The sequence below is a fragment of the Mycteria americana genome, chromosome 1 (assembly GCF_035582795.1).
Source record: "Mycteria americana isolate JAX WOST 10 ecotype Jacksonville Zoo and Gardens chromosome 1, USCA_MyAme_1.0, whole genome shotgun sequence".
Lineage (NCBI taxonomy): Eukaryota > Metazoa > Chordata > Aves > Ciconiiformes > Ciconiidae > Mycteria > Mycteria americana.
In genome coordinates this window covers 119787621-119814591 of record NC_134365.1, presented here as the reverse complement: position 1 = coordinate 119814591, position 26971 = coordinate 119787621, and the positions used below count along the sequence as shown (strand labels likewise).

General features: G+C 38.8%; 1 protein-coding gene across 10 annotated transcripts in view; it reads right to left on the bottom strand.

The window, feature by feature from the left end:
• Positions 1-47: 47 nt before the first annotated feature.
• The window catches only part of ITSN1 (intersectin 1), a 144954-nt gene continuing 118030 nt past the window's right edge, over positions 48-26971 (bottom strand). For 4 of the 10 annotated variants that reach the window (XM_075517835.1, XM_075517885.1, XM_075517867.1 and 1 more), the window contains 12 exons: positions 23414-23605; positions 13172-13293; positions 12163-12269; positions 10573-10756; positions 10024-10122; positions 9007-9174; positions 7133-7405; positions 6490-6611; positions 4181-4263; positions 3997-4080; positions 3402-3575; positions 48-2453 (listed from right to left, as the gene is read on the bottom strand). In XM_075517835.1, the coding sequence (XP_075373950.1) occupies positions 2305-2453; positions 3402-3575; positions 3997-4080; positions 4181-4263; positions 6490-6611; positions 7133-7405; positions 9007-9174; positions 10024-10122; positions 10573-10756; positions 12163-12269; positions 13172-13293; positions 23414-23605 (1757 nt within the window). In that variant the 3' untranslated portion in view covers positions 48-2304. Of the gene's footprint in view, positions 2454-3401; positions 3576-3996; positions 4081-4180; positions 4264-6489; positions 6612-7132; positions 7406-9006; positions 9175-10023; positions 10123-10572; positions 10757-11569; positions 11733-12162; positions 12270-13171; positions 13294-17885; positions 23096-23413; positions 23606-26971 lie in introns of those variants that run through there. The other 6 variants (XM_075517856.1, XM_075517839.1, XM_075517847.1 and 3 more) reach the window with 6 other exon arrangements.

The window sequence follows — 26971 nt, the reverse complement described above, 5'->3', positions numbered from 1 at the left end:
GAGGCTCCCTTCAAAAACCTCGCCAGGATTTCTGCATTACACCCACGGCCTTTTTTGTCCCGTTTGTCTATTTAGTTGTTACTGTAATTCATGCTGGTGAAATGATACCATAAAAAAGTGATGCTACTTTTTAAACACTGAAATGAATGTTCACCGTATTTACAGCTACTGAGTAAAATTAGGACAGCAATAAAAGGTTAGACAATGACATTTAATGTTACTCCATTAATAGATTTTATCACTTTTTTTATCCTACCACAACAATGTGTATTTTCATATACATTATATTTAATAAAATGTATTGATATGGAATTAGGAAAGCATGGGTTTAGTACTATTTACATACTTTAATTGAAACAATTTTCTTAACAACATTGAAAAATAGAAACTTAAAGTTCTCTTAATCGTGTTTTCAGCCAGTTAGTGGTAAACAAATGCATGCCTAGGAAGTTACACTCCCTCTAAAATGTGGTCAGTTGAAAGTTTCTAACTAAAGTGTGTATCTCTGTTTTGTTTCAAAAAATACATAAGTATGTCTGTAATTTCTGATACAAAATTCTACACTATCTTCAATAAATAAATAATAAAGCGATTCTGAAAAGTATGAAATGTAAACTTTGTTGTCCCTCCAACATACATTTTTTTTTCCCATTGCTTGAAACATTACAGTGGTCTTGTAGGAAATTATAATACACAGTCACTTCCCAGCACAGTTTACACTTATTACCATACTGTATCTACCTATCTGTTATGAATATATCCTAATTTCCTAATGGAAATCAATAAGACTTGTAGTGCTAGAGAACACCGCCTATACAGGAAAGGTGAAAACCAGTACTGATAGGACATGCAAGGAACACCAAAACCTAACAACAGGCTCCACAAGAACGTTCACATGCTAATGAAACAGGCTGACACCTCCCATTCGGAAATAAAGTCCTTACAAAAATACCAGTGTATGCATGATAGGTCATGAACAAAATGAATCCAAGCAGAACAAAGAGGAATTTTACTCTTAGGGGTCTATTGTCTCTCGGGTCCAGACTCAGCAAAGCACTTACGCATGTGCTTAAGGGAAACATGGCGTAAGTGCCTGCTTAAAGCTGGGTGCTTTGCCAAACAGGGAAAGTTTGCTGGATGTGGGCCTACCCAAGTGTATTCGTAGAGTTAAATGGATTTATAAGGCCTGGCATTCCCGCAGATGCCAAGGCTTTTACTTTGGGGTTACCCACTCTGCACTATCACAAGCGCTCTGTTTCTGGTTGCATCCAGTATCGCTGCCGCCGAACCTGCGATCACCCCGGCTTGCCACAAACACCTTTGTGAGCTACGGGATGCTGCTGCCCTGAATTCAGTAACACGATGTCAAACACAGTTAGGCACGGTACAATTTAATAACTGGTCACCACTGATTGCTTTGCAACCTAGACTCTGCGGGGTAGAAATTAGCTTCCTGAGCTAGAACCGTGATTTTTTTTCTTCCCCACTGCAGGTGACAGATCATCCATCTGCGGTCACACAATCAAGCAGCAGTAGTAAAGGAGTATCGAAGTGGTATAGCACAACATACAGCAGGGCTCTATGTTTAATCCTTCGGTTACTGTTCAAACATTTACAGTCCTATAGAAAACAGCAACTTCCAAAGGTACTGAGTGGGTGGACTCTTCTGGAGTGCAATTCATCTCTGTGCAGAAGGCCTGTACATAATTTATTTTCAGGGGCAACGTGAGTCATGAAGTGGTATGTTAATAGAATCTTCTCTGTTTATAGATATAGACTATTTATTTTCTAAGTCTTTTCAGTACCATCATGAAGATCTTCAAAGATCTTCTTACTGCGTAACTGCTCCTTCCATTCACATTACATTTACACACCAATTTGCTGAGCAATAGGCACAGAATTCCTTAAGGGGGAAAACCCTGCAGACAGCCTCCAAAACATACCAACATTGCCTTCTTCATGTAAATTAAAGAGTAGGGTAACTGGAGCAAGCACAGCAACCTATGTGGTTTGCCAGCCTTTCAGACTGGAGCACAACGAACAACTAGGTTATTTCATAAACCCAGGAAACTAACGTCAAGTTCCACATAGAGAAATCGAGGGAGATCTCCTCACTAAATTGGGATTCATTTTTTCAGTGAGAATTATCAAGGCACAAAGATGCTCCTGTTTGCTTTGATAACCCTCTTATGTGTGAAGGGCAAGCAGTAGTTTCATACCACACCAGTAAGGATTTTGTGACAGCTTCTGCAGACGCCTATTGGAGTGAACTCAGACTGAAATAAAACATTGGTCCCTTTCCTTCTAAGGCTCATCGAACAATTGCAGGTCTAGTCGGACGACTATCTCTCCTGTCGGGACTTCATGCAGAAGGAGACACTTTGTAACTGGTCCCTTTGAACCCTGATCCTTCTTAATGTCTGCCACACGGATCTCTGTTCTGCCCAAAAAGTCTGAAATGCAAAAAGACAGCATGCTCAGAAATGACACAACTGTTTTACATTGCAACAAAATGCTAATTTGCAGAAGGAACTAAGCTTCCATCTACACACAACAAAAGGAGAAAACAAGTCTTCAGTCTAACTATATTTTTGCAGTTGAAGAAGGCCAACGGCTTCCAATCTGCATAGAAGAGGATTTTAGCTAGACCATATTAGACAGCAGCAGCATTAAAAGCAAATGGTCCCAAAAGCGGAAAAATCCACTATGTAATTCACAGCTGCCTTGCTTCAGTAGCTTATTTATTTTATGATACGTTAGAAAAAAGGCCAAAGGATGCTGCACAGTTCAAACTGAATGTGAAGCCCTCTGGAGATGACAGAGCCAAGCAGTGCATCACACTAGCAACGAGGTCAATGGGCCAACTGGCACTAGCCACATGAATGACAGTCCTATCCAAATACTTCCTGAGAGATTATGACTCCAAAATACACCCTTCAATGCTCTGTATGTTTATCCCAGGTTACGAAATAAGAATGGGTTAGGAATCCTGGGTTCATTTCTGCCACTGTTATTGCATATTACAGGAACTTGAAGACATTTCTCTTCCTCCTGCATTAATCTATCCATTTGCAAACAGCATCCAGAGTTTTTTAAAGACTTAGCACAATTGCAAACCACACTTTAGTTGTTGACAAGTTGCACAAGAAAGGAAAGCCCCCAAAAAACAGAGCGCTTGATTCTTTTTGCCCTGATACTAGCATGACTCCACTGGGGAGCAAGGGTGAGTAGACTCCCAATAGGCAAAGGGGTTCAATATTGGGGTTGGAACTAGATGATCTTTAAGGGTCCCTTCCAACCCAAACCATTCTCTGATTCTATGATTCACCTCAGCAGGCATGCACCTCTTCAAAACGGGAGATTTGAAAATACCCTTGGAAGGGCGGCAGCCCCCTACGTACCGTCTGGGGAGAACTGGTCCCTCTCGAACACTGTAATGCAGAGCACGTCCTGCTCAAGGTCTTTGATAAAGAACTGGCAGTTGGAGTTCCACTTCGGGTTGAGGGTGTCCTGTATCGTCTTGGTAATGTGGCACTGAGAGCCCATTGTCACCTCGCAGTACGGGTTACTCTTTCCTGGGAAGATGGAAACAAACAGAAAAGAGTAATTGCATTTTTAGGCGTGTGATCTTCCTCCTAAATATCCTTTTACTCCTACAGTCAACGGATGGGGGAAAGACTGTGGCCTCACTGCCATTATAATGAACAGGGATACAGTTCTGCAAGGTGCTGAGCATCTTCCACTCTTCATTTCAGGAGTTTGTGGCTTATGATATGGCTTATGTGGTGGAAACTGTTTGTCTGAAACAAATGCTTAATGCAGGACAACTGCATGACTACTACTGAACTGCACAAAATTACTTCCGCGTATTTTAAGCTCATTAAAACTGCTTCATTAAACAAAACTGTGTTTTGGGCAGACCTTCCTTCAAAGTTAATCTGACAAATAGGAATGTCTTCTTCATAGAGCATATTATGAAAAACTCAAGGCACTTACCATGGGACCTGCAAGGTTTTAGTTCAATGCCTTCAACAATATTCACCATCAACCTCCCGATGCCTGTTGCTCTTTGTGAGCGAACTGTGGTGAAACAGAACAGGAGAGAGAAAAGTCATTAAAGTATTTTCCTCCCCATGGACTTTTCCACAAAAGACGAGACCCCCTGCATCCCATGCTGTACCTAAGTAGGCCTTTTCCCTCTTCTTCTTTTCAGTCTCTATGTAAAGTTCTGAAGCAGCTTTGATCTTCTGAACCCAGGCAGTCCTTCAGAAGGAAAGGAAAAAAAAGTTGCAAAATACCATTTCCATTTTTCCTCCCTGGAGCACAGCAGACAAAAGTAAAGCTGTCCATCCTTCCCAACCAAGGCTCTGGCCCCATCACAGGCTCTGCTACACTGAAGCTGTCTGCCTGGAAGAGATCTTACTGGAATTTATAGCACCTGCAGAAATTTAACCATCCTAAGCTAGCAGATCCCACCACACAAAGAAAGCTCAAGAGAATCACAAGCAGGAGGGACTTGGTGAGAAACCAAAAGGTATAGATAGCAGGTTTGCTTTCACCAAGCCTTTTGCTTTATTGTAGTAAACTAACTTCCTGTAGCCAGTAGATAGAAGACAGCTATGTTGCAGAGGTGGCCACTCTTCTGGACCCCTGAGGTTTCATACCAAAGTCCTTCTGAGCCTCAGGACACATGAAGCATAACTCAGGGAGCACACAGATGATGAATGATCATGGTTCCCTACAGGCCCTTCTGGGAAATCATTTCATACTTAAGAGACTGAGTGGAAAGATTGACAGAGAAAAAGCGTGGAAGAAGGCATACCAAGGGACCTCAAGGATTTAGAAGAATTGCTGGGACATACAAAGGAGCCTGAGACCTGAGTCAAGGCAAAATGAGAGAATCTAGAAGTTGTGGATCCATTTCTGATCCCAAAATGAAGAGCTGCTGCTCTACAGGGCATTGCAGCTACTTACACTGGCCTGGATTTGCGTCTGAACACTCACCTGTATTCTGCACAGAAAGCTGTTCAAGAAAACAAAACACTTAAGGACAATTCTGTCTTCCAGCTCAGCCCTAAATGCTAAATGGCAGCTTCAGAAGTATACCAAGCCTTTGATCATAAAGGTCTTTTAAGATTAAATGGGCAAATTAATCACTCATTGATGCTAATGTTTTATTTCTGTTGCTCTTAGTTAAAAGCAAGCAAATGATTAAAACCTGTAGGTATCTCACCTAAAATGCTGTATTTACTTAGTAAGCAATTCTGGCATAGAAGAAAGTCAAAGGCTGTATCCCATATAAGTAAACACATTTGACTAGAGTGCCTAAATTCAGAACCCACAGCAGTTCCTGTGGGTTCTCTCTGTAGTGAATGGAGAGAGGCAGGCACCTCCAGAGGGCGGTCAGTATGTGAAGATCTGGCTCTTTCCACTGATGATTCAGTGTAGTGTGCCTAAGCATCTCGCTGAAGTTCCTCGAGCTAGGTAGGATGAATGCGGTGCAGAGTTTAGATGATTCTGACTACTGCTGCGAGTGCTCTGACGCAGAACAGATGATTATTGCTATAGTCTGCTTTGTGCAACAGAGCCTAAGTTGAAAAGGCTGCGTCAATTTTCATCACCAAGGGTCTAACCACAGTGCTCGTTCATTCTGTGGCAGAGAGGGACAGACAGCATCCCAAAGGACAAATGGGATCCATGAAAGTACGATCTTTTGCAAGAAAAATTATGTGTATAAATAATAATGAATAACACTGTCAGGCAGGGAGCAAAAATGTTTTCTACATTTCTATGCATCAGAATTTTTAGGGGCCATACATTTGCAAGCTGGCATAACACAATGTCTATACTATGGGGGAGGGGTTTGCTGCACTTTCAGCTTTCATTTTTTAACAAAAGTTATCTTGCAAGGCCTTACATTTGTGTAGAGAACCCTTTTCAGTATAAGTCAGTGTAATCCTGTCTCCGTAAGCTTGCCAGAGATAAAAATCACCAGCTGAGGTTTCCGTTCCTTTGACTGTTTCAGTCTGAACTGAACCAGATTAAAACTAATTGGGTTTCATTTGGTAGGTTTTTGCTTCCAGTTCTAATTCTGACCTGTTCCTCAATGTCATTCAACATACAGCCATACAAATGCTTGCACTGGCACAAACAAACAGATGTTAACAGAAGAAGATAGGATTGCATCTTTTGGCTTCCTTATGCTAACATAAGATGTTGTGAGAGATATATATATCACGTATATATAAAATATATATGGCCTATATATCAGCCCTCCTAGCCATTTCACTGTTGATCTTACTGGAATTCAGGAAACATCATTATTTCTCCCTCCTTTTCACATATGGAGTGTCAATGTATTCTCAAGCAGAAGGAATTCTCCAGTCTTGTAAGATAAACTGCTTGGAAACTGCTATACATGTGTACGTCATATACATTTGCACCAGACTTTTCAAATTCAGTACTAACATGGCCTGTGCAGGTACTCACCTTTCATTAATGCTTTCAGCCCGGAGTGTATAGACTCTATCGATGTGGGAGATGTGGAAGATGGGCTCATCTCCAGAAGGGTCTGTGGGTAATTTTACTAGTACCTCATTTAGAAAAATGGGCTGTAAAACATTAGGCAAAGCTAGAGTTCTACTGCTCAATATCCGAACAGATGCATTCAACACAGAGCAATTTACAACAGATTTATCTTGTGCCTGCAGTATCTTTCCCCTTCTTCCTGCCTCACATCTTTCTTCAGATAAGTAAATTTTTAAAATTTTCTTATTATCAAAGATATAGGTGCCTCCAGGGTCTGGGAACACTTCTCCTGAAGTAAGCAAGCAGCCTCATGAAGCATAGCAATCTCTCCTTTCCCACAAAGAGCAGCAAACACTACTCTCCCCATCACTCCCTGATACACGTGACCTCTTGTTGAAGAGGCTGTTTTAGCGCAACTTTAAAAGCATCTTTTCTTATCTCGCTAAAGCAAACAACCAGCTTTCTCACCATCAGTCCCTGGAATCCCCAGCATATGCTCTTCTATATAAAGGCTATTGCCCACACATTCAGCATGGGAGCTGCTGCCTGCTATATGCACGTTAGCATATAACCATCTTAGTCGCCATTTAAAAGTAGTACTTACAGTTTTGTACATTTTGTATTGCAGATTAGACTTGGGGCTGAAGACCTTGTCTGTGCCAGAAGAGCCAAGAGGTTTTATGATCTGAGTCAGGAGGAGGAAATCGTTGAACAGAAAGCCATACAATTCCTTGTTACTCTTGGCTTTATAGAGTTTCCCACTGTGCAGAAACTTGCGTGGTCCCAAGCAGTTGGTAACAGAATTAAATACGAGTTGCTGCGAAAAGTAGAAGAAGAACAACAACGCACTGTATAAAGTAAAACAATCGAGGTTCCCCTGAAAGAGATCAAATATAGTTTTGAGTCCTGACATCGGTTTTAACTTGTGTCACAGGGATGATGAGCAATGTCTCTGTCTTGCGCATGATAAGCAGTGCAAGTCATAGAAATGCTACATGAAAATTAACTTTAAGGCAGCACATCAGTTGCACGGAGCATGGCGTGGACAGTCAGAGAAAAGCCAAAAGCATTTGTGCCTCCTTTTGAGTTTCTCTGCCATGCGCATGCATCTCTGTGAGTAGAATTGAGCTGACGATGACTTGTCCTGGATTAGCAGTAGTTATGCAAATGTCATCTCCAAACGCTGAGCTTTCTTAACAAGGCCTGGATTTCTGAATTGTGTTTGAATTTCACCCATTAAAACATACCAGAGGAAATGCAGATAGCCTGCCTTTGTGTATCCACAATACCTGGAGTTAGAGGACAGCTGCTGACCAGTAGCTAGAACTGGCAGAATTTAAGACTCAACTGGAGGTTGTTACCAGATGAGTAGAGGCTTGCCCTTTCCTAAAGTATCATTTTCAGGTTTATTTTCACCAGGTGATGGTATGGTTCTTGGCATCCTAGTTGGCCAGGTAGCTAGATCTGGAGTGGCTCCTTTTACAGATTAGAAACGTCTCAGTCAGAAAACTGGGGGAAGGCCAGACCACTCCTTGCCACAGATTCAAGACTGCTACTGGTGTTACCATGTCAGCAAGCAGCCAGTTGGTCTTTCAGGTAATATTTTTGGCATTCTAGGGCCAGACATCATGTACAGAAGATAAATGCAGCCATCTTCCTTCAGGCAGTAGTTATAAGACAGCTGAATGTGACTTTGACCCTTCTGAAATTGTCATATCTGTCTTTCTGAAACAGATTTTGTAAGATTAAATGCAATGTCTTCCGATTTATAAACCAACCAGTGCCTTTTTTTTTTTTTTTTTTTAATCTTCTAGAACTGAAAACTCAACGCATACTTTGAAAATCAAGTTGTGATCTATCTGCTTCTATTATCTTCACCAATAACAGGGAGGCCATCAAAATATCCTCCATCCTTTTGCAGGACATACTGACACAATATTTTCTTTATAGTTTCAGTAGAGAAGCTTAGCATGTTACCCTAAAAAATAATATGCAATGGTAGGCAGTGATTCTCTCTGTAAAGTCTTGAGAGAGACTTGATCAGTATTTCTTGAGTTTCCAAAATGCATAGAAAGTTTCATCACAAAAAATATTTTCTGTGATTAAAGCACTCCAGGATGGTCAGGTATAGCTTCAGGATGAGATACAGCAGTAGAATAACCACTGTATTATAAAGAGCTATGAAACCGGAAAGTTGTGGTTGAAAATTGCAGCACTGAACCTGGCACTAGTCCAGAGGCAGGCAACAAAAGCAGCATTTATCATATAGAAGGCAATAACACGAGCAGCAAAAAGGATTACGTGCAGGAGTGAAAGGGAGCCAAAGAAAGATGAAAACAAAGGATTGAAGATTATATGACTTGATTAATTACACTGTTTGTCCCCTGATGCAGTGCCGTAAGTGAGCCATGGTTTCTTCCCGACCGGTGGAGAAGTGCGCCCACGTTTGCATTACTCTAGATAGAGCATTTTTTTTACCTCCGACAGGCCTTCACACTGAACATGAGCCTGGATCCACTCCAGCCTATCTGAATTTTCCTTCTCCCGCACTCCTTCATTTACTTGAGAACATAATTCTTCTGCTTTCTCAAGAGCATGCTTCAAGTGACTGTGGTCTGGGTGGTTTTCAGGAGTGTTTTCTATTATCTACAGATAAATAAAATACATTAGCCTTTTCTGTTATCTGCACTTAAAATGTATTTATATTGTCAGCCCTACGCCTCTGTTTTATTTCTTTATTTTCATCAGAGCCAGGCAGTATGTTTCAAATTTCTTTTCCTCCTTGACAAACATGAAAAATAGCAGACAAACTCACAGTCTGTTTGTGAACAGCTGAAGTGAATGCCTGCCTGCAGAGCCTTTGCATCAGTACAGTGTTCACTCTTCCAACATAAGTATGCAAATTCCAGCCATCTACAGAAATATATCCATGACTGTTTAAGGAATCTCTTAAATGCCAACATCCAATTTATAATTCTTTCCTGCGAAAGTCTTGGGCCAAGTTCAATAACGTTATCCAGGATGGTAAGTGTTAGGCAACAAATGAAAGTTAGGAAAGGATTGTAAGTCATCCAGCAATGTAAGCTGTGCAGTAAGGTAACTTGCAACAATTTGGCATTCAGGCTTGCACGCTGAATGTCATTTATGAGACTATGGGGAGGAAATGACACTGTGGAAAATGGCAAAGATGAGCATAAGATTGACTCGTTACTCCCGTTATCTGAATTTTAAAGTTTTCATTCAGCATTTACTGCTTTCTGGTTCTTTGCGTGCAAGTTTCACCTCTGTTTCTAACGGAAATCCAGAGTCATTTCACTGAAGCCAAACGAGCTACCGCATTTGCTCTAGTGTGATCAAATATAAAAGGACACCCCACATTCCCTAGTACATCAGATATCTAACAGTGATAAAGCTTGACACAAATAGGGAAAGTACCCTGTAATTAAGCTATAAGCAAAGCAGCATCAAAAACATCATCTTTGCAAAAGAACGTACATTTTTAATTATTAGTGGGTATCTTGTTACCCGTTGCATAGGCTTTAGTAGAAAACTTGATAGTGGCATTCCTTTACAGCGAGGATCCATTGCTAACCTCTGAAACATTAGAGAGGTAAAGTGGTGTTAGTCAGTTTGTTTAAAACCCTGCAAAATGAGCTCCTCCAAGAAAGAAAAAGGTAAGGCAACAAATGAACACCACGCCTCAGCTAAATCTGTTCTTAGATCACAAATGAGATCAGCGCAGTAGAATTTCTTGTATTTTTTACAACATATTCTTCACCTGCCTTGTCTGTACAAGAGAAGGGCCTCTTCTTACTGTCCCAGCATTTTACAGCAAAACCATTATTCAACAAAGTATTTTATGGCTCTATGGTTATTTGAAAAAATGTATTCCTTCAATGAAAACATGTAATCCTTCAATGAGTCTGAAGATTCTTCATTCTAGCCCAACACAGAGCACTATTTGAGACTATGTTTTGCAAATTACTGAAATGATTAGCTAAATTTACGGTGTACAAAATTCATGGTGATTGCTTCTTTTCTTACTTTAACAAACTCCTTGAACTCAGGGACTTCATCTGTCTTCTGCTGGATGAGCGCTGCCCCATTGAGCTGGCAGCTACAGAACCGAATGTAAGGCTGCATGTGTGGCAGCTGAGCTGTCAGTATGTCACCAATCATTTTCACTGGCATCTTCTCTCCGGACATCTTCTTACGCACACGCAAAGCCCTAAACATGAAAAGGTCATGTGTGTTTTATGAGCAGACCACCAAAGAATGATTCCTCATTTATGAAATATATGGTTTAATTCTTATTCATTATTGAAATAGAGACCCCTGAATAATAAATAGATCAGCCACAAGATTCATTGCATGTTGTAAGAATACAATAATCAGGATTGCACCCTCAGCCAACAACATTTTTCCCTCTTGTGGTAACCGAACTGTTATTTGACATTAACTTAATGCAATGCCAGATCAGATACAGTACAAAAAGGAATGTAATTTCCTTTTCTATTAGTTTAGAGAGTAACAGATATGCTCGTGAATGAGGGATATGAAGCTTACCACTACTTTAAGCTCAAAGCTACTTCTAGTTTTTAGCCTGGTTTCCTAAGGAAAGGAGGTTTATTGTCATTGAGCTGCCTGCATTTGCCCTATCACTGTCATAACTTTTCAACTTGTGGGCCATTTTCAAATACATTTTACAAAAAAGGAGATATCTCAAGGTTATGGACTCAATGATCTTAAGAGTCTTTTCCAACTTAAATGATTATAAATCCGTATAAGTTTAACAAAAATTAGCAGCTCAGTAGGGAAAAAAGGAACTTTATTAATCCTCTTGCTTACGAAGACGCAGGTTTAACTCAATCCTTACTCAGTTTCTCTGGCAACAACCAGATGAGCAGCCTGCGTGCACGTGCCTCCAAACCAGCCACAGCATTTACTGTGTCTTGCTGAAGCAGTAGGGATGGGTGAGAAGGATGCAAGTAGGAAGACTGGATCCATCAGAGGCCACAGAGAATGAAGGGAGAAATAAGGGTACTTGCACTGCATGGAGTTTCATGGTAGAGAGTTGGGGTTGCAGTAGCTGGAGACTTTGGAAGGAAGGGTACAGGATACACTGGACACAAATCCATAGGAAACCAGGCTTTGTTGGCGCTGCTTCTCACAAAACTCATTCAGGTGCTATAAGTCTACAATAACTAAAGAAATGCATCAGCTAATTCAGAATAAGGGAAGGTAGAGGTTGTTGTGCCTTGTTTTGCATTCACAGATAATAGGACTGGAACTGGGTATGGGCTGTGACAGAGGAAGTAGAAGTGTACGACAGGACTGCGGGTAGCCTTGGCAGGCACTACTCTTCAGGAGAGGCTGGTCTTGCCTTCTGGAACACATGTACACCAAGAGAAAAGCAAATACTTACTCAGCAAAGAACTGCTGGATTTTTCTCAACAACAACAACAGTAAGTCATAGCAAACATTGTTACTATTTTATTTTTCCAACAAGGAAAAATGCATGGCCCTTTTGGTTACTACTTGCATAAGTGGCAAATATTTTCATGCAGCTAAAAGGAGAAGCAGGGGGAGACGCCCATGATTTTGTTATTGCTAAGTATGGGGGAAAAAACTTACTTCAGTAGTTTTATATTGCACATAATCAGCTCCTTCCAATTAACAAAAATCATGGCAACTTCTTTTTCTGTTAGCAGCTCAGATTCCATTAGTGGCTTCTGGAAGATCTATAGATTCAGAAAATTAAGCAATTTAGAAAGTATATGGTAACTGTAATCAAAGTGACTGAGACTGATGATGCTCATTTCCTTAGTTTAGAGGTGAGAAGACTTCACATCAGAATAGCACTTGACACTCTGTGGAACAGACTTCAAACATGCACTGTGCCCTAGAGAACCATAGTGTTCCCTGATAATATGTTTGTGAGCGGCGTATGGCTTTAAAAGAGAATACTCTAAATTGTGTTGGTGGTGCTAATTATGACCTGGATAATCTGTTTGAAACTTGGGAATTGTAGTCAGAGGTCTCCTGCAAAATATCCCAAGATTACTTTGATAATACAACTCAAAATACATTTTACTTTGGACTCTTTTATGGAAGTTCTGATTTATCTCATAGTGTCTCAGGTCTGCATATCTTGACTTCTTTTTCAAAAAGGGGCTTTCCTTCTCTGTCAAAAGAATTGTCTAAGTCAGTTGCCTGTACTAATTCCCTTTTTTTCCACATAAGAGAGGCACCTCGCAACATTTAAAGAAAATCACAGTGAGTGATATCTGAGAGCCGCTGTGAATGTGGAAACTGGCACATAAAGGACTTCAAGCTTTAAGAACTTATACATGAGAAATAAACATTCAAAATCAGGAGCGAAAAAGGTTTACTAGAATGATACTTTAAACATCAGTGTTTTGGTGACGGTTAACACAAGGACTCAACAATAGTTGCACCCACACCCATCCATGCATGCATATATCTATAGATATAGATAGATAAGATGAAAATTTAATACAGATCATCCCTAGGAAGTCAAACACAGCAGTGATATAAAATGAATTTGCACAGTGAAATTATTGATTTACTTTAAAAAGATGAGTGATTAAAACCTGCTCCTAAAGCTGCTGTGCTGTCTTACCTCTGTGACCAACTGCAGATCATTTACATAGTTCTCTTCTGTGACAATGAGCTCGTGGATGTATCCCTGCCTTTTTCTTTCAGTAGGTGTCAACATATCCAGAAGATGCAAGTCTGCACACCCTGGAAAACACAAAAGGATCCTAGATTTTACTTACAGTCATTTGCAAATTGATTCAGATCTGTAGCAGTTCAAGTAAGGCTTAATGAACGGTAACTACTGCCTGTTCAGTTCACTTAATCATTATTCACATGTAATGGCACAACGCTACCAATGCTTCAGCTCTTTGTGATTCAAAACATTGTATTTAACACCTTTTTTTTTTTTTTTTTTTTTAAATCAAGGCCATTTCTAAGTCATAACCTTTCTCTGGTGGCAAAGCTTAAAAGTCCTCCTCACCGCTACCTGCCCATTTCCAACCTCACTCCGAAGTTCACTGTCCCCTTTAGTGGTGCCATTCAACTGGAGCCACAAATCCCCAAATGGATCGCTGTTAATAAAAAAGGGGGCAAAGACTTCCTCTGGTCTTACTGCCAAAGAAAATATAGATATATCCTAAAAGGGAACAGAATTAGGAAAGAGCACTACAGTGACCTTAATGCTCTGATGCACACTTTGGAATTTCAGCTTATTTATACTCTAAATTGACGGTTAGCCTTTATCCTTCTAGTCAAAGCAGGCATCCTAATCAAGAAGGTCCTGCAGAGCTTATTTACTTCTTCACACTTCAATTAAAAATCGCTTCTAAATTTTTGAAGGACTTGAGCCAGAACACATGAAGGTCAGTGGAGATTGATCCACAGATTCGACTAATTTATAGGCCAAGCCAAAAGGGTTTACTATTGTTCTCCTTTATCTTTAAAAGCATGTGAAAAGTTTGTAACTAAGAACTCATCTTCCATCAGTTTTGTCCTTTAATTTTTGCAAGCCACCTCCCTTGTGTTTATCCTGTGTAGATGCTAGAATTTTTGTATAAATTCTAGGATCTCAAATTTTATTTTCTATTCAAAATTAGAACAGAACGTTTCATTACAATTTTTTCTGTAAGCCAGTATTTTTCAGTATCTTCTTCTGAGACTGTCAAGCAGAATGTTTTCTTCCCGTTTCACTTTTAACACTACTTTTATTACTTTTCTGCATGAAATAAAATGCATCTCAAAAAGCAAAGGTGTTTTCAAACAGGTTGAGAACATTTTGCTTTAAAAATGCACTATTTACAACTATTTCTACACAATCAAAATCCTTCAGTTTAATTATTTCCCAGAATACTCAGCGAAGTATGGGCAAATTCAGTATATTCCCCATAGAAACAGACTTTCCTTATGGAAAAAGTTCTGACTGAAAAATATTCAAGGAGACCTTCACTTCATGGGGTTTAAAATGGTCAAGGCTTTTTTTTACATTGTTCACAAGCATCAACAATGACACCAACCTACTGAGATCTGACAGGGTTTTTTAGATCAGATGTTCTCAAACGCTCCTCATCACATCACACCCTGGCCAAACATACACAGTTAATACTTAGATAGTATTTACTGCATTTTTAGCTTCCTGAATGTAATTCAGGAGCTGATTTTGCACTATGCCACTAGCAAGGTCCATGTGTATCACCATTAAGTTTTTCATGGACTATCTTCAACTGCTGCTTCAACTAATCTGTGCTCCTGAAAAGGTAATGATAGATTTGACTTAAAAAAAAAAAAGTAGATACAGACAGTCAAGATAGTTTCCTCTGTGATTAAGAAGCTGAGATCAGATCAGATTAGAAACATAAGCATATTGATAATGCTCCTTTGAGATAGAGATACTGTACATTGCAGTCCTTTAGAAAATGCAATTGAAACTTTGCTTGAAATAAAAAGTAGGTTTTGAGAATTATCAATTTTATGCCAAAATAATCAAAGCACTAGGCACATTTCAAAAGCCAAAAGTTTCATTTCTGTTTAATAAACAGCTGCTTTCAGAGCATTTTCTTAGTTAGCATGTAAATCAGAGGTCTAATAAACAGAACTAGTTCTCCTCATGCACTGTCAACTTCATCAAAAGTGAACAAATTGTTTAATTATTTTTCTCTAGAGACCGGGGAAGTTTAGTGTTCAAAGATGCTGATGACCTTGGTTTGAAGTGTGGTTTCCAACCACCAACCTTTAGAGGAAGCATTTAACATTTTGAATCATAATATATTTTAGCGGCTAGCTTGACAGTCAGCCAACTGGGACGTAAATGGGCTACTCTGAACTTCAACAAATGGTCTACTTTTGAACACTAAATATTTGGGAAAATAGCCTGCTTCAATCTGAGTAGAACATGCAGGAGACACTTTTCTGATAAGGGATTTTCTTCATGAGGTGCACAAGTATTAAGATTTTTCTTGTCTTTGTATTAAAGACACCAAAGAAGAACTGGGTTCCTTTCCAAGGGGAAATGTCAGGCCATAGAGCTCTAGCTACTTTTTCATGGATGCCAAAGTACTGTGCAAAGTACTTTTATGAACATCCAAATTCCACTTGCAGCTGTAATAATATCATTCATTAATTCAATTCACTAAAAGAGACTCCTACTCGGGGCTAGAAAACGCCCTTGATATCAGACATTGCCACTGATAGATGGGAAAGCTCTGCTGTGGGTAAAGTACGGGACCTTACCTCAGTGTAGAAATGGTTAATGTTTCTAACGTAAAGCACACAGATAGTCCCTTATGCATACAGCCATTCAGGTACTTAAAATCAGGCACTGGCATTTGTCTTTTCAGTTACTGAGTGACCCATTCTTTCATATTTTCTCTCCTGCTCTGAGAAAGTAGAGTGTTGGATCCCATCTGGACGGTGCCAAATTTGAATCCTGAGCTACAAACAATCTAGGAAACTCAGAAAGGAATGGGGAAATTACAATAGCTAACTCTAAGTTCACAGCACAGTGAATATGCTAATTTCTGCCCTTTTTAATTGAACAACCAGTATGACCCCAAGCAGAGGCATTCGCACACATTCACCATCCTGGTTACTCATGTCTGGACTTACAGAACCAACATACAAATGCTGTAACTAGAAATCCGTGCTTTGACCTCCTATCACCACAGGACCTGTAGGACTAAGGGATTCTAGAAATGTAAAAAATAATTTCAAAAACCATTCTAAAAAGTAAAGTTGTTGTTCGTTTTCCTTACAAAGCCCTGAAAATATGGGTCTTCAGCTAACCACTAAGCTTGAAAGCAACGCACAAGAGATGCTGCTTTTTCAGAAGGAAGGTTCTGCTGTGGAACTCACTGATCTACATACATGGGCACAACTTCTGATTTCTTCTAATTCAGGGAGATTTTCTAAATAACTAAACTGCCAGATTTCACTGTAAACCTCATGCTGGCCCAGACCGTAATGACAAGATCACAGTAGACAGGGATCTGTTCTATTATAGGGAACCAGAAGCAGTAAAAAATTATGCCACAGTTTTCCTCCAAAACCTTAAGCAGGGAGAAATAGCACTCCTGGCACCATGACAGCATTTCTTCACTCAAATTACAGCATTTCACCATTCAGTCTTCTTGTCAGCTAGCTTCAGATGCAACCACCAATTTCCTGTAAATATCTTGTGGGATGGACCCTCCACTGAGAGACTATCTCTCTCAAGCTTTTGCTGAGGACAGCACAGAGTCTGGTGATCAAACAGATCTCCATCTCGAGCTTCTGTAATGCAAAATCCCATTTCACAGCTATTTTCAATGATTTCAGCATGTTCAGAATTTCTAAACTGGACTAGTATGTCCATTTATTGTTAGAGCAGAGCATTTCCCTCTGAGATGGATGGAAGTAGGATCTAGAAGCAAGTCTCAAAAGTCCCACTTGCAAAATATTAAGCATTACTTTGTTTTTGCCAAGACCAGTCACCACCAACACGTGTGTCTCCTCCTCCTGTTCACACCAGTCAGCTATTATCAGGTGGAGTAACTGCCACTGCCAACCCACACAGGCCAAGCAACAGACTCAAGGATCTTTCATAACAATTTCGATTTTTCCTTTTTTTTTTTTTTTTTTTTTTTTTACATTCTAGAACATGCCTGAGTGTTAAAGGCAAGGTTTGTAGTCCTCAACAATGTGCATTTGTGATACGCTACCATCATCTTCATTTTGCAATAGCAAAATCTTTCTGAAACGTTTTAGGTTAATACCTTAGTTTCTATGAAAAATAATGTTTTAGTATTCAATCAAGAGAAGGAGGTGAAGAAGAAAGGGGAGACATTTGTGAAGGAAACCTACTAAATCCTTTCAGAAAAAAACAGAACATGTCTACCAGTCCCTTTCCAGAATCTGCTTGGGGAGATCCTATGTGTGAGGGCATGGATGCATCTAAAAATATAAATTGGCCAAGTTAACCAATTCCTGGACTTGTTTATATCACATCAGGTAACTTTAAATCTGACCTCGGAATTATGACCCAGGACCTATCTTGAGCCCCTGACCACTTACTGTACAGTAACAGCAAATCAGTCAAGAGCATCAGCCATATATCCAAGCTGAAGGAACTGCACAGTCCAGTTTTACATTGTCTTCCACAAAAATAAAGACGCTGTAGAGATATTTCACTTGGAGTCAGAAATGTGGTAACTAAATGTAGCATTCTAAAAGTTAAAATACAATATTTTATTATTTTTTTCACTTTCTTGGGCAGACCTCCAGCCATCATCTTTCCTGGCTTCACGTCTTCCCCCCAAAAAAAGAATTAAAGTGAAGGAATCAAACCAGATTTATTTTAACACTCATTTGGATCCAGAATTACTCCAACATATGAAACAATTCAGCAGAGAAAACTGCACTTGACAGTGTGAGTGCGACGGAGAAAACACGAATCCGGTTTCAGCCATCTAGGCCAGGGCACAGAAAACCTTTATCTGTGACAGTGATTTGAGCCCGGTTCAGACTAGCACTCTGCTAGCGCTGGCACCCGTTCACAGCTGTACACTGGTGGGTATCAGCTGAGCCGGCAGCATCAGGTCAGTCCTCTGTGGGTACAAACCGGTACCTGGACAGACCAAACACTGAAGTCAGGAACTGAAAGGCATGTAGGCACAGAGCTTCTTCTGGCTGCTAGGGCCAGCTGCTGCCAAGGCGTTAGACTCAAAAAGGTAGGTAGGGCACGAAGAAACAAATGAGAAACTTGTGCTAGAAAATGGAGCCAAAGGCTGTGATCAAGGAGCACCACAAGGCCACAGGGAATCAATCCAACACCTTCTAAAAGCTCTATGCCCACTTGCTGTAGGATAGATCTTTCTGCCTACAGACACTAACAGCTACCTTTTCCATGAAATGCTTAAATAAAATTATTCCACAAGACTGAACTTGTTCTAAAATCTGACTTCTTATTCTGTGTGGTTCCATGGGATTAATAAAAGTTACAGAAGAAGAGTTACAGGTTTGATTCAAATTAGTTTCCAGCTCTATGCAGACATTTCTATCTGAATTTTTGTGCTGAGGAGCAGCACTACAGGGCTACAGGCATACTTCTTGGGTTTTGTTTTTTTTAAAGAAGTTTCCAAATTAAGATGTATGGAAAGGGGAAGGGAACGAAACACCTATGAAACCTGCAGTAACAAGCTATAGAAATTTGTTGCGTATATCAGAATTATGTTTACACATACTATTAACGTTACTAGGTTATGCCAGATATAGTTAAGATAACTCACGCTTTCTCCACATGGACAATAACCCCAAATGAATCCTTATTCATGGTGAAGTACTCCTTTGCAGGGTATCAAACAACAAGTACAAAAGTCCATAAAGTCTACATGCGGGAAATGAAGTCTTTGTGAAAATAATCTACGTTTTTAACTGCATCCAGGACAACCTTCTAAAAACATTCTTTCAGGGTTTGGAATCAAAAGGTCACCTTAGCACTCTCTATTTAGCTAAGTAGCAGCTTGTTATCCAGTTGTCTGTGTGCATGCACTTAGCTTGCAATTCAATTGATTAAATAATATTTGAGCTATATTGTCCCTGGACTTACTGAAGCTGTCTAAAAAACAGTTAAAAATAAGCCATTTATTGTAATCAGAAGAGGACTGCATATAAGGAGCTATTTAACAACAAGTTAAATAGCTGGAGTCAATAATCACAAAGAACTAAAAAGAACTGCCTTAAAACCAGAGAACAAAACCAGAATATGCAGTTATTTTGCTGCCTTGCGGGAATAGGCCATTTTAAAATGTGCTCAGTGAGCTCATGGGGACTGAAAGAGACACCACTGAAGCTCCAAAAGAATTGAGATTTAAATAAAACTGATTCTGAATATAAAGCAAAGCACTCTTGATAAACCCGCATCTTAGACTCTGAGTTGTCTTGGACAGATTTAAAGCATTGGAATTGATATTAACAAATCCCCTGAAAAAACATTCACGGAAATTCTTCCTCAGCAGCTGAATACAGAGGAAATTCTTCTCAAAGAAGAATTCTCACAGAAAAACTGTGAACAAAAAAACCCACCACCACTTGGCGTGGTCTCTAACTCCAGTCTCCTCTACATCCCTCAAGTGACAGATCCTTTTCCTGAGCTTCTGTGCAAAGGGAAAAGGTACTTCACAAATTAAAATTAAGAATGCATTCAATTGAGTAGGCAGCAGTGAGACTGCTCTCTTTCTCACTGTTGACTTAAAATACAAATAAAATCAAAAACCATCTTTGTTTTGTCTATGAAAGTCTTGTTTCAGCCTTGACTGGGACTAGTGCTTGTTGGCTCTGCAGCCACAAATTCAAGGACCAAAAAACCAAGAGTGTGGGCACATTTCCATCACAGGAGGCAAGCGTTTTTTGGAAATAGGTTTGCTTGCTGCAGTCCAGATCTGCTGCTTTGGGAGGGGACTATGTGCCTTAGGAGGTTAAAGATCTTTTCAGATGAACCAGGAAGGCAGAGAGAGGGTCAAAAGTGGATTGAGACACAACCCTGAAAAACTATTTTTTTGATGGAAATAATACATTTTCTTTATTAAAGAAAGGCTTTCATACTCCCTTTCTCATATATATATATAAAAAACAAAAATCCAGGCAGGTAAGAAAGAATAAGTGCAATATCTTGTTCCCTGCTACTCAAGGGAAATAACCGATTATGAGGAAGATTAAACACTACCATGCCAAGCTATAGTATTACACTTAAGAACTTTAATAATTGCGTAAATAAACATTATAGGTATTTCAACAATGTATGTCGATATAAGCCACAATGGTTTGAATATCTTTGTCTAGGACATTTTAAATGTGTTTTGAGGTTTTTGTGAGTTAACTATTCTCAACAATAGACCGACTGACACAGCTGGTGCTCTGTTGAGTAATACACAGTACTCTTCTATCTGAGGAGTCCTGGGCACAACATACACCAGTGTGTGTGTGTGTCTACAGAGGGACAACTTCAGGCTGTTCTTTTCACTTCAGCAAAAAACTGACCCCAAGAATTTTTAGAGCACTGTGATTTTGAAAATCTTTTTACGAGCCACCACTCTCAGCATTTTTAAGAAGCGTGTTAGGAAACATGTAGCCTGCAGATTATTGTAATAGCTTTATTTTTCTTCTCACTTGAATTAATGGGAAAAAAAAGGCAGCATCTGAATCCCCTATATCCAAAGTATTGCCAATATTTCAATACGTAGAGAAAGTATGTTTCTGGCCTGAAGTCATAAAAACCAGAATGTCCCTTAGGACAAATGCTTTTAGTCACGTTATAAATCCTTCAACACAACAGCTCATTATGGGAAAATAGAGATACCCTTTCATTAAAATAACATTTTAATGCACGAAATATTGAAATAGTGTAGTAAAATCTGGCTACATCATTCTCAGTAAACAAAACAATGGGCACTGAAAATTACAAGTATTACGTTCTGTTCAATTTCCGTCATACCAGGCAGCATATTTTTCAGCAAGTGGCTATGGTGGAGAAGAAAACTTTTTTGTTTTGTTTTTAATGGCACAGAGGCAAATGAAAAATTTGTGCATGTTAAATACTATCCTAAAAAGAAAGAAAATCTGTGCAATTGTGCATGTTTTAAGACTAGAGCTTCTGGCATAAAACACAGAGCCTAAGTCAATGTAAACCCATAGTAAAACAACAAAGTATTCTTAATTCATCTACCAGCATAGTGTCAAAAAATATCAACTGATTTGTAACACGTAGAAAGCATTGAATAAAGGTGCAAAAGGTTGCAGATAATCACGATCAATCTGAGTAATTATATTGAAATAATATTCAAAGAAACAAGACAAGTGTAATCCTGAAATTAAACAGGTGGGCTTCAGCTATTCTGGTAGCAAATTCATTGCATGCACTAATGCCACTTGGTGAATTCTGTGTGTACACAGCAACAAGACAACAAACACATTTTAGTCTATCTTTTATATGAAGAATTTAATTATCTATACATGTAACTAATTTTAAAGGCTGTATTACAGTTGTTAAAGCTGCAGGTTTTTATATATTTATATAATTTACATTCATATTGATGAAATACTGAAGTGCAATTGAATAAGGAGCTTCACTTGTTCTTTGCACCGCATGATGGGTCAGAAGGAGGGAGATGGGGTAGGATTAGAAACGCTACAACACTGCCAGCATGAAATTTAGAAATAAATGAAATACATAAACCAGAACATAACTAAATGGTAAGGTAATTAGTAGAATGGCTATATTGTGCTTGAGGCATTGGGAAGAGAGGATTTCTGCACCGACAGCACCAGGCATTTTATCAAGAGCTTGTAACTAATGCTGGAAAGACAAACATGGCTTAGCTACAGCACATCTACTACATAAACTTGACCGAAAGCTCCATTTAATATTAATTTGTATAAATTCCACAGTCTAGTTTAAAAAAATGTAAACATTGGAAATTAATTGCAGGGAGAGATTTCTATACATTCTTTCTTGTCAGGAAAATTACTTGTTCAAAATGTGTTGTTCCATAGTCATACGAAAGTAAAAATGAGAAATCAAACTTCACGTAACCAAGATGAAAATAAAGAAGTTAATTCTCAAATCTCACATGAATGTAGTATTCTATTGATTTCTGATACGAAAATGCAAAAACTGAAACATTTGAGACAAACACAAATCAGGGTGTTTTCTAACTGTATGCAGCTACAAGTAATGTGCAAAATAAAATTAACATAACTGGGATAACAACATTATGCAAGGTTAATATCTCTTGCATTGGAAGGAAGTTAATTTCTTCTCTCCACAATGTATTACACACTCAACAAGGAACATCTGATACATACAGTACAATAACTACAACAAAATACCTTATCTGTAATTGGGCACATTTAAAGTTCCTTAAACTGATTTAACTCCTTCTGTTCTTTTGTAATTAAAAAAAAAAAAAGAAAAAAGAAAAAAAAAGACGACATATTGACAACACTGGACAAGTGAACAATAAAAAAGAAAGATACATAAAGTCTCAAATTTATGGACATTTGGAACAATTTTAATAGCACATGCAGCATTCCTTGATAGTGGGTCTTTTTGCACAAACAAAATTGCAATGAAGAAATTTAATTTATACTTTTCCTTTAAAAGGCTAAAATATATATTTAAAAATAATTTTAAAACTACTGAAAGCACCTGTGCAAAGGTGGAAAAATTAGTTTGGTAACTATGAAAGCCACAAAAGGACCCACTATCCTCTGATTTTTTTGTGTTTTTTTGTTTCATTTTAATTTTGCTTCTGTATCTGTAGGTAATTAACTCAAACATTGCGATTACATGCAACTAATGTAAAATGAGGTAAACTGCTCTGCAGTGTGTTCTTCTACTCAGAAGGCAGTAGATGATCATGCTGGAAGCCACATGATCAAGGCTGCATCTCCCATCATCCCTCTGGGCAGTGATATGGGATAGTGGGTCTCTTTGAGGACTTTCAAGCCTGAGTGGGGGATGGACAACATATGATTCCTAGAAAAAGGAGGAAAACAACACATAAGCAAAACAAAACAATGAGCAAATTCAAGCTAGGAAAATGAGTCAGGCATGTAAACAGCATGGTGCAAAAATGATAAAGGGTAACATGCTACAAAGGGGATGGGAACTAAAAATAAAACAAACATAAAATAAGGTTTGCATTACAGAAGGTCTTCAAAGAGACTTTGACAAGTGCAGCAGTGGTGAAGTTTTGAGTTCTGCAAACCACAGCAGAATCACAGCAATGCTGCATGTTTCATCTTAAAGTACTACACAAATAATCACAGCATGGCAGCAGAGAGGGTCACTTACATTGCTGGCTTGGGTCCATGTCTGTTGTCAGCTTCACATAGTTGGATGGAAAGAGACCCACTTGTCCATTCACCTCCCCTTTCCACCAGTCTGGGTCTTCCTTGTTAAGGACGTTTATAATCTGGCCTTTATTGAACGCTAGCTCATCGTCATTCTGTGCAGTGTAGTCATACATGCCAATTACTTGGCACACTGTAAGATAAAGGAAGAGGTCTGTTGCACTGGCAACGTATCAGCAAAACATAAGCTATGCATAAACCAACTACAAACACTACAGATGTCACAGTATAGTTCCAAGACACTATGCTGATCTGAACCAGTCCTGCCCCTCTGTCCTGTGCCCCTGTACTGATGCTTAGCTGAGCCCTCAACAAATTGGCTCCAGGTGATTTTAAAAAAAAAAAAAAAGTTTCCTAGCAGCACTGCTCTCTCTCAGTTAGCTTACTGAGGCGTCAGGATCACACTAGTGAGGGCAGGGCACAGCAGTGCAAACTGAGAATAGTGTAACCTGCCTGGAACTGTACCCAAGATATTTTTGTTTGGAAGTGCTCAAACAGTAGGAGAAGATTGGAAAAATTTAAAATTTTAGCAAAAAGTCAAACACTTCAAGGATGTTAGTTTTCTATTGACACTTCTCTTTCACTTTATATATATATTTTGTGCCCACAAAAGCACCAAATTTGTTGTACATTTATAAAAATAGCATTTTGCATCCTCACCAACCTGTTCTGAAAAGTATCCTTTCCAACAGAACTGGTCAATGGACAGAAAAGTCTGGGAAACTTTAAATTCCACTACCTGAAGCCTGAAAAAGGCACGCTTTTCTAATTAGCACCAGACAGGCTCAATGCAGCTCTATAATTCAAGAGAAAGCCAATGGTGATATCCTTGTACTACCACTGAGGCATTAGGAACACAAAGATCTTGGAAAGAATGAGAAAAATAAAAAGCATCCTAGGTCGTTTAGGTTGCCCTTCTGGCACCACAGGACTGCTTCCAGCAGCCCATTTTCTATTTCCTTACTGTGAAACTCATCAAATCTGACTGGTTCTCAGGACACAGCAGTTTCTGATCAATTATAATAGAGCAGTTTTCTTTATTCTCTAAAGCAGCAGGACTGTTTATTTAGATACATAATTTCCTCTATTTCTCTCATGTTTTCTATATGCCAAGTCACAGGGCTTCTGGTATTTTGCCTTAAGACACAAGGCTTCTATCTAATTAGCCTTGCTGTCAGGTTTTCTCTATTATATTCAGCCTAAAATTTTCTTGTATTTTCATTCTTGTACTCAGCCAGCAATGTATTTAAATTTGTCAAATAGCTCCTCTCTCTTTTTGGAATTTATATTTCGGAAATTATTCAACTCCCTTTAGTTAATACTTTGTGCCTGTTCACAAACATCATAATCAAATGAACTCCACATTTAACAAGACCTCTGTGTATATCTCAATATTTAGCTTTGTTACTTACAAAAGGAAAAAAAAAGAAAATATAATAAATAAATAGAAATAAAAATAAATGGGCACTCACTGTCATTTGTCACACCTAACACATCAGCTAACCAAAGTGTACATTTTCCCAGCATACTGGATATAAACCAGCATTTCTAAAGAAATGTATATTATGGGGTACTCCTCGTTTAGGTAGTTTTGTGCTAACACAAGTTCAAATGTGTGAACACCATTGGTGTTCATATTTCAGTTTAAAGACCTGTGAATCTGTTCTACAGCATTCTTGTTACACATTTACAGGTTATTACTAACATTATGAATGATAAAAAGTTTAAGCTAGACCATACCTGAATACAATATGTACATCAACAGATTTGTAACCCATTCTAGAATTAATTTCTTTCAAGAATTTTTCAATCAGATCATTCTCTTCCACTTCAAAGAGCTTTAAGAAATTTGGTGTTGTCCAGTAGTATCATCAGAATATCTAAATAGTCCAATGGGATCCCAAGAATCACCTTAAACTTGGGGAGGTAACTTAAGAGAATTCTTGAAGAGATAGTACTCCTCAACCTCCTCCTCCACTGCTCCTGAACCTGAAGCAGTGACCTCATCTTGATCTTATTTACACTTGGTCACAAAGCTTAGAATATACCTTAGTCCTATATAGGAAGCTCTTACAGTCATCCCAGCAAGAAAGTTCTTCACTTATTTTAAACTCCAAAAGCCATTGCTAACTACAGAAGCAAGCTATAGCCTACCTTCTCTGAGCTCCAGTGCTTTTCAGCCATTTGTTTCCTTTTTAGAAAGATTGTCTATTGCTTAATACTAGCCCTACTGCAATGGCAGAGGGAATCCAGGTTCTTATGTAACACTCACAGCCAGTACAATCTATAATGTTGTCTTTCTTTAAACAAGCAGAATGGTTGAAACACGTTTCCCACTATTCCTATATGGTGAACTTTATGCCTGACTAGCTCCAAGTAGCAGCAATAGTTCTTTTCATTTCTCAACACCAGGAAGGACATGTTCATGACACAAGTTTAGAAGGGAACACATACAAAGCAGTCAGAAATTAAGAAAACCTCAAAGCATAATGCAAAAGTGCCCATGCAACAGAATTTTAAAAAAAAGTTTTTAAAGTCATGCAGTTTGCATTGTAGTATGGCAGACGGAGAGCATATACATCAAAACAAAATGACAAAAGAAACAGAGGCTTTGATGATAGTAGTTTCTGATGGATCCCCTACCTTCAAAACCCAGACAGTAATGGCACACTCTCAGACCCTTGATAATGAACCACCCTGGGCATTATTCAGCCCCTGTAGGTGGTTTTCTTCAGGCTTTCCATGTCTTTTGCTATAGTAAGCCTCTCCACTAACATACTTCCACTATGAAGATGTTTCTCAAGCATTACCCAAATTCTCAAGCATTTATCATAATGGAAAGACAAGATTCTTCTTCTCACCCTCCAAAATGAAAGGTCTATAACAAAGCTGAATTTGATAAAAATGAATGCCATTAAGATTTTGATGTTCTGTAGGCAATGACAAAAGTGCTAAAAAGTTTATTTTGTAAAAGTTTTATTAGCATGTGTGAAAAGTCCCAGGCTGTCAAACCTGAAATAGTTTAAAAAAAAAATAAAATCCCATCATATTGCCTTGTAAAAGTGTGTGTCTCTATGCTAGGTTACCATTTTAACTGCAGGACCCAAACTCATGAGTCTTTACAGAAGTCTGATGTTCTGCATCTTTATGACTACCACCAAAGGAGCCAATTAGCACTATTTATAACATTTGCCTTCTTTGATATGGTACTTTTATTTATACCAATGACACGTGAAACTAATACCTCATTATTTTATTCTAGTTCCATAAGCTGCATGATAATCCTTCATACATAGTTAAAGGAGAAAATTATGCTCACTACCATTTTTCATTTAGAAATATTTATTTCATTTGAATGATAGACAGTCAAAAAATGGCCTGGGGAAGCAGCAAGCTTTTGCCCCCTGCCACCCCCAACTAAATCCAAACAGATGATAGACAACCACGTCAAGTCTTTTGGGTGGCTTATGGAAGAAAATACATCCATCCTACATGTTTT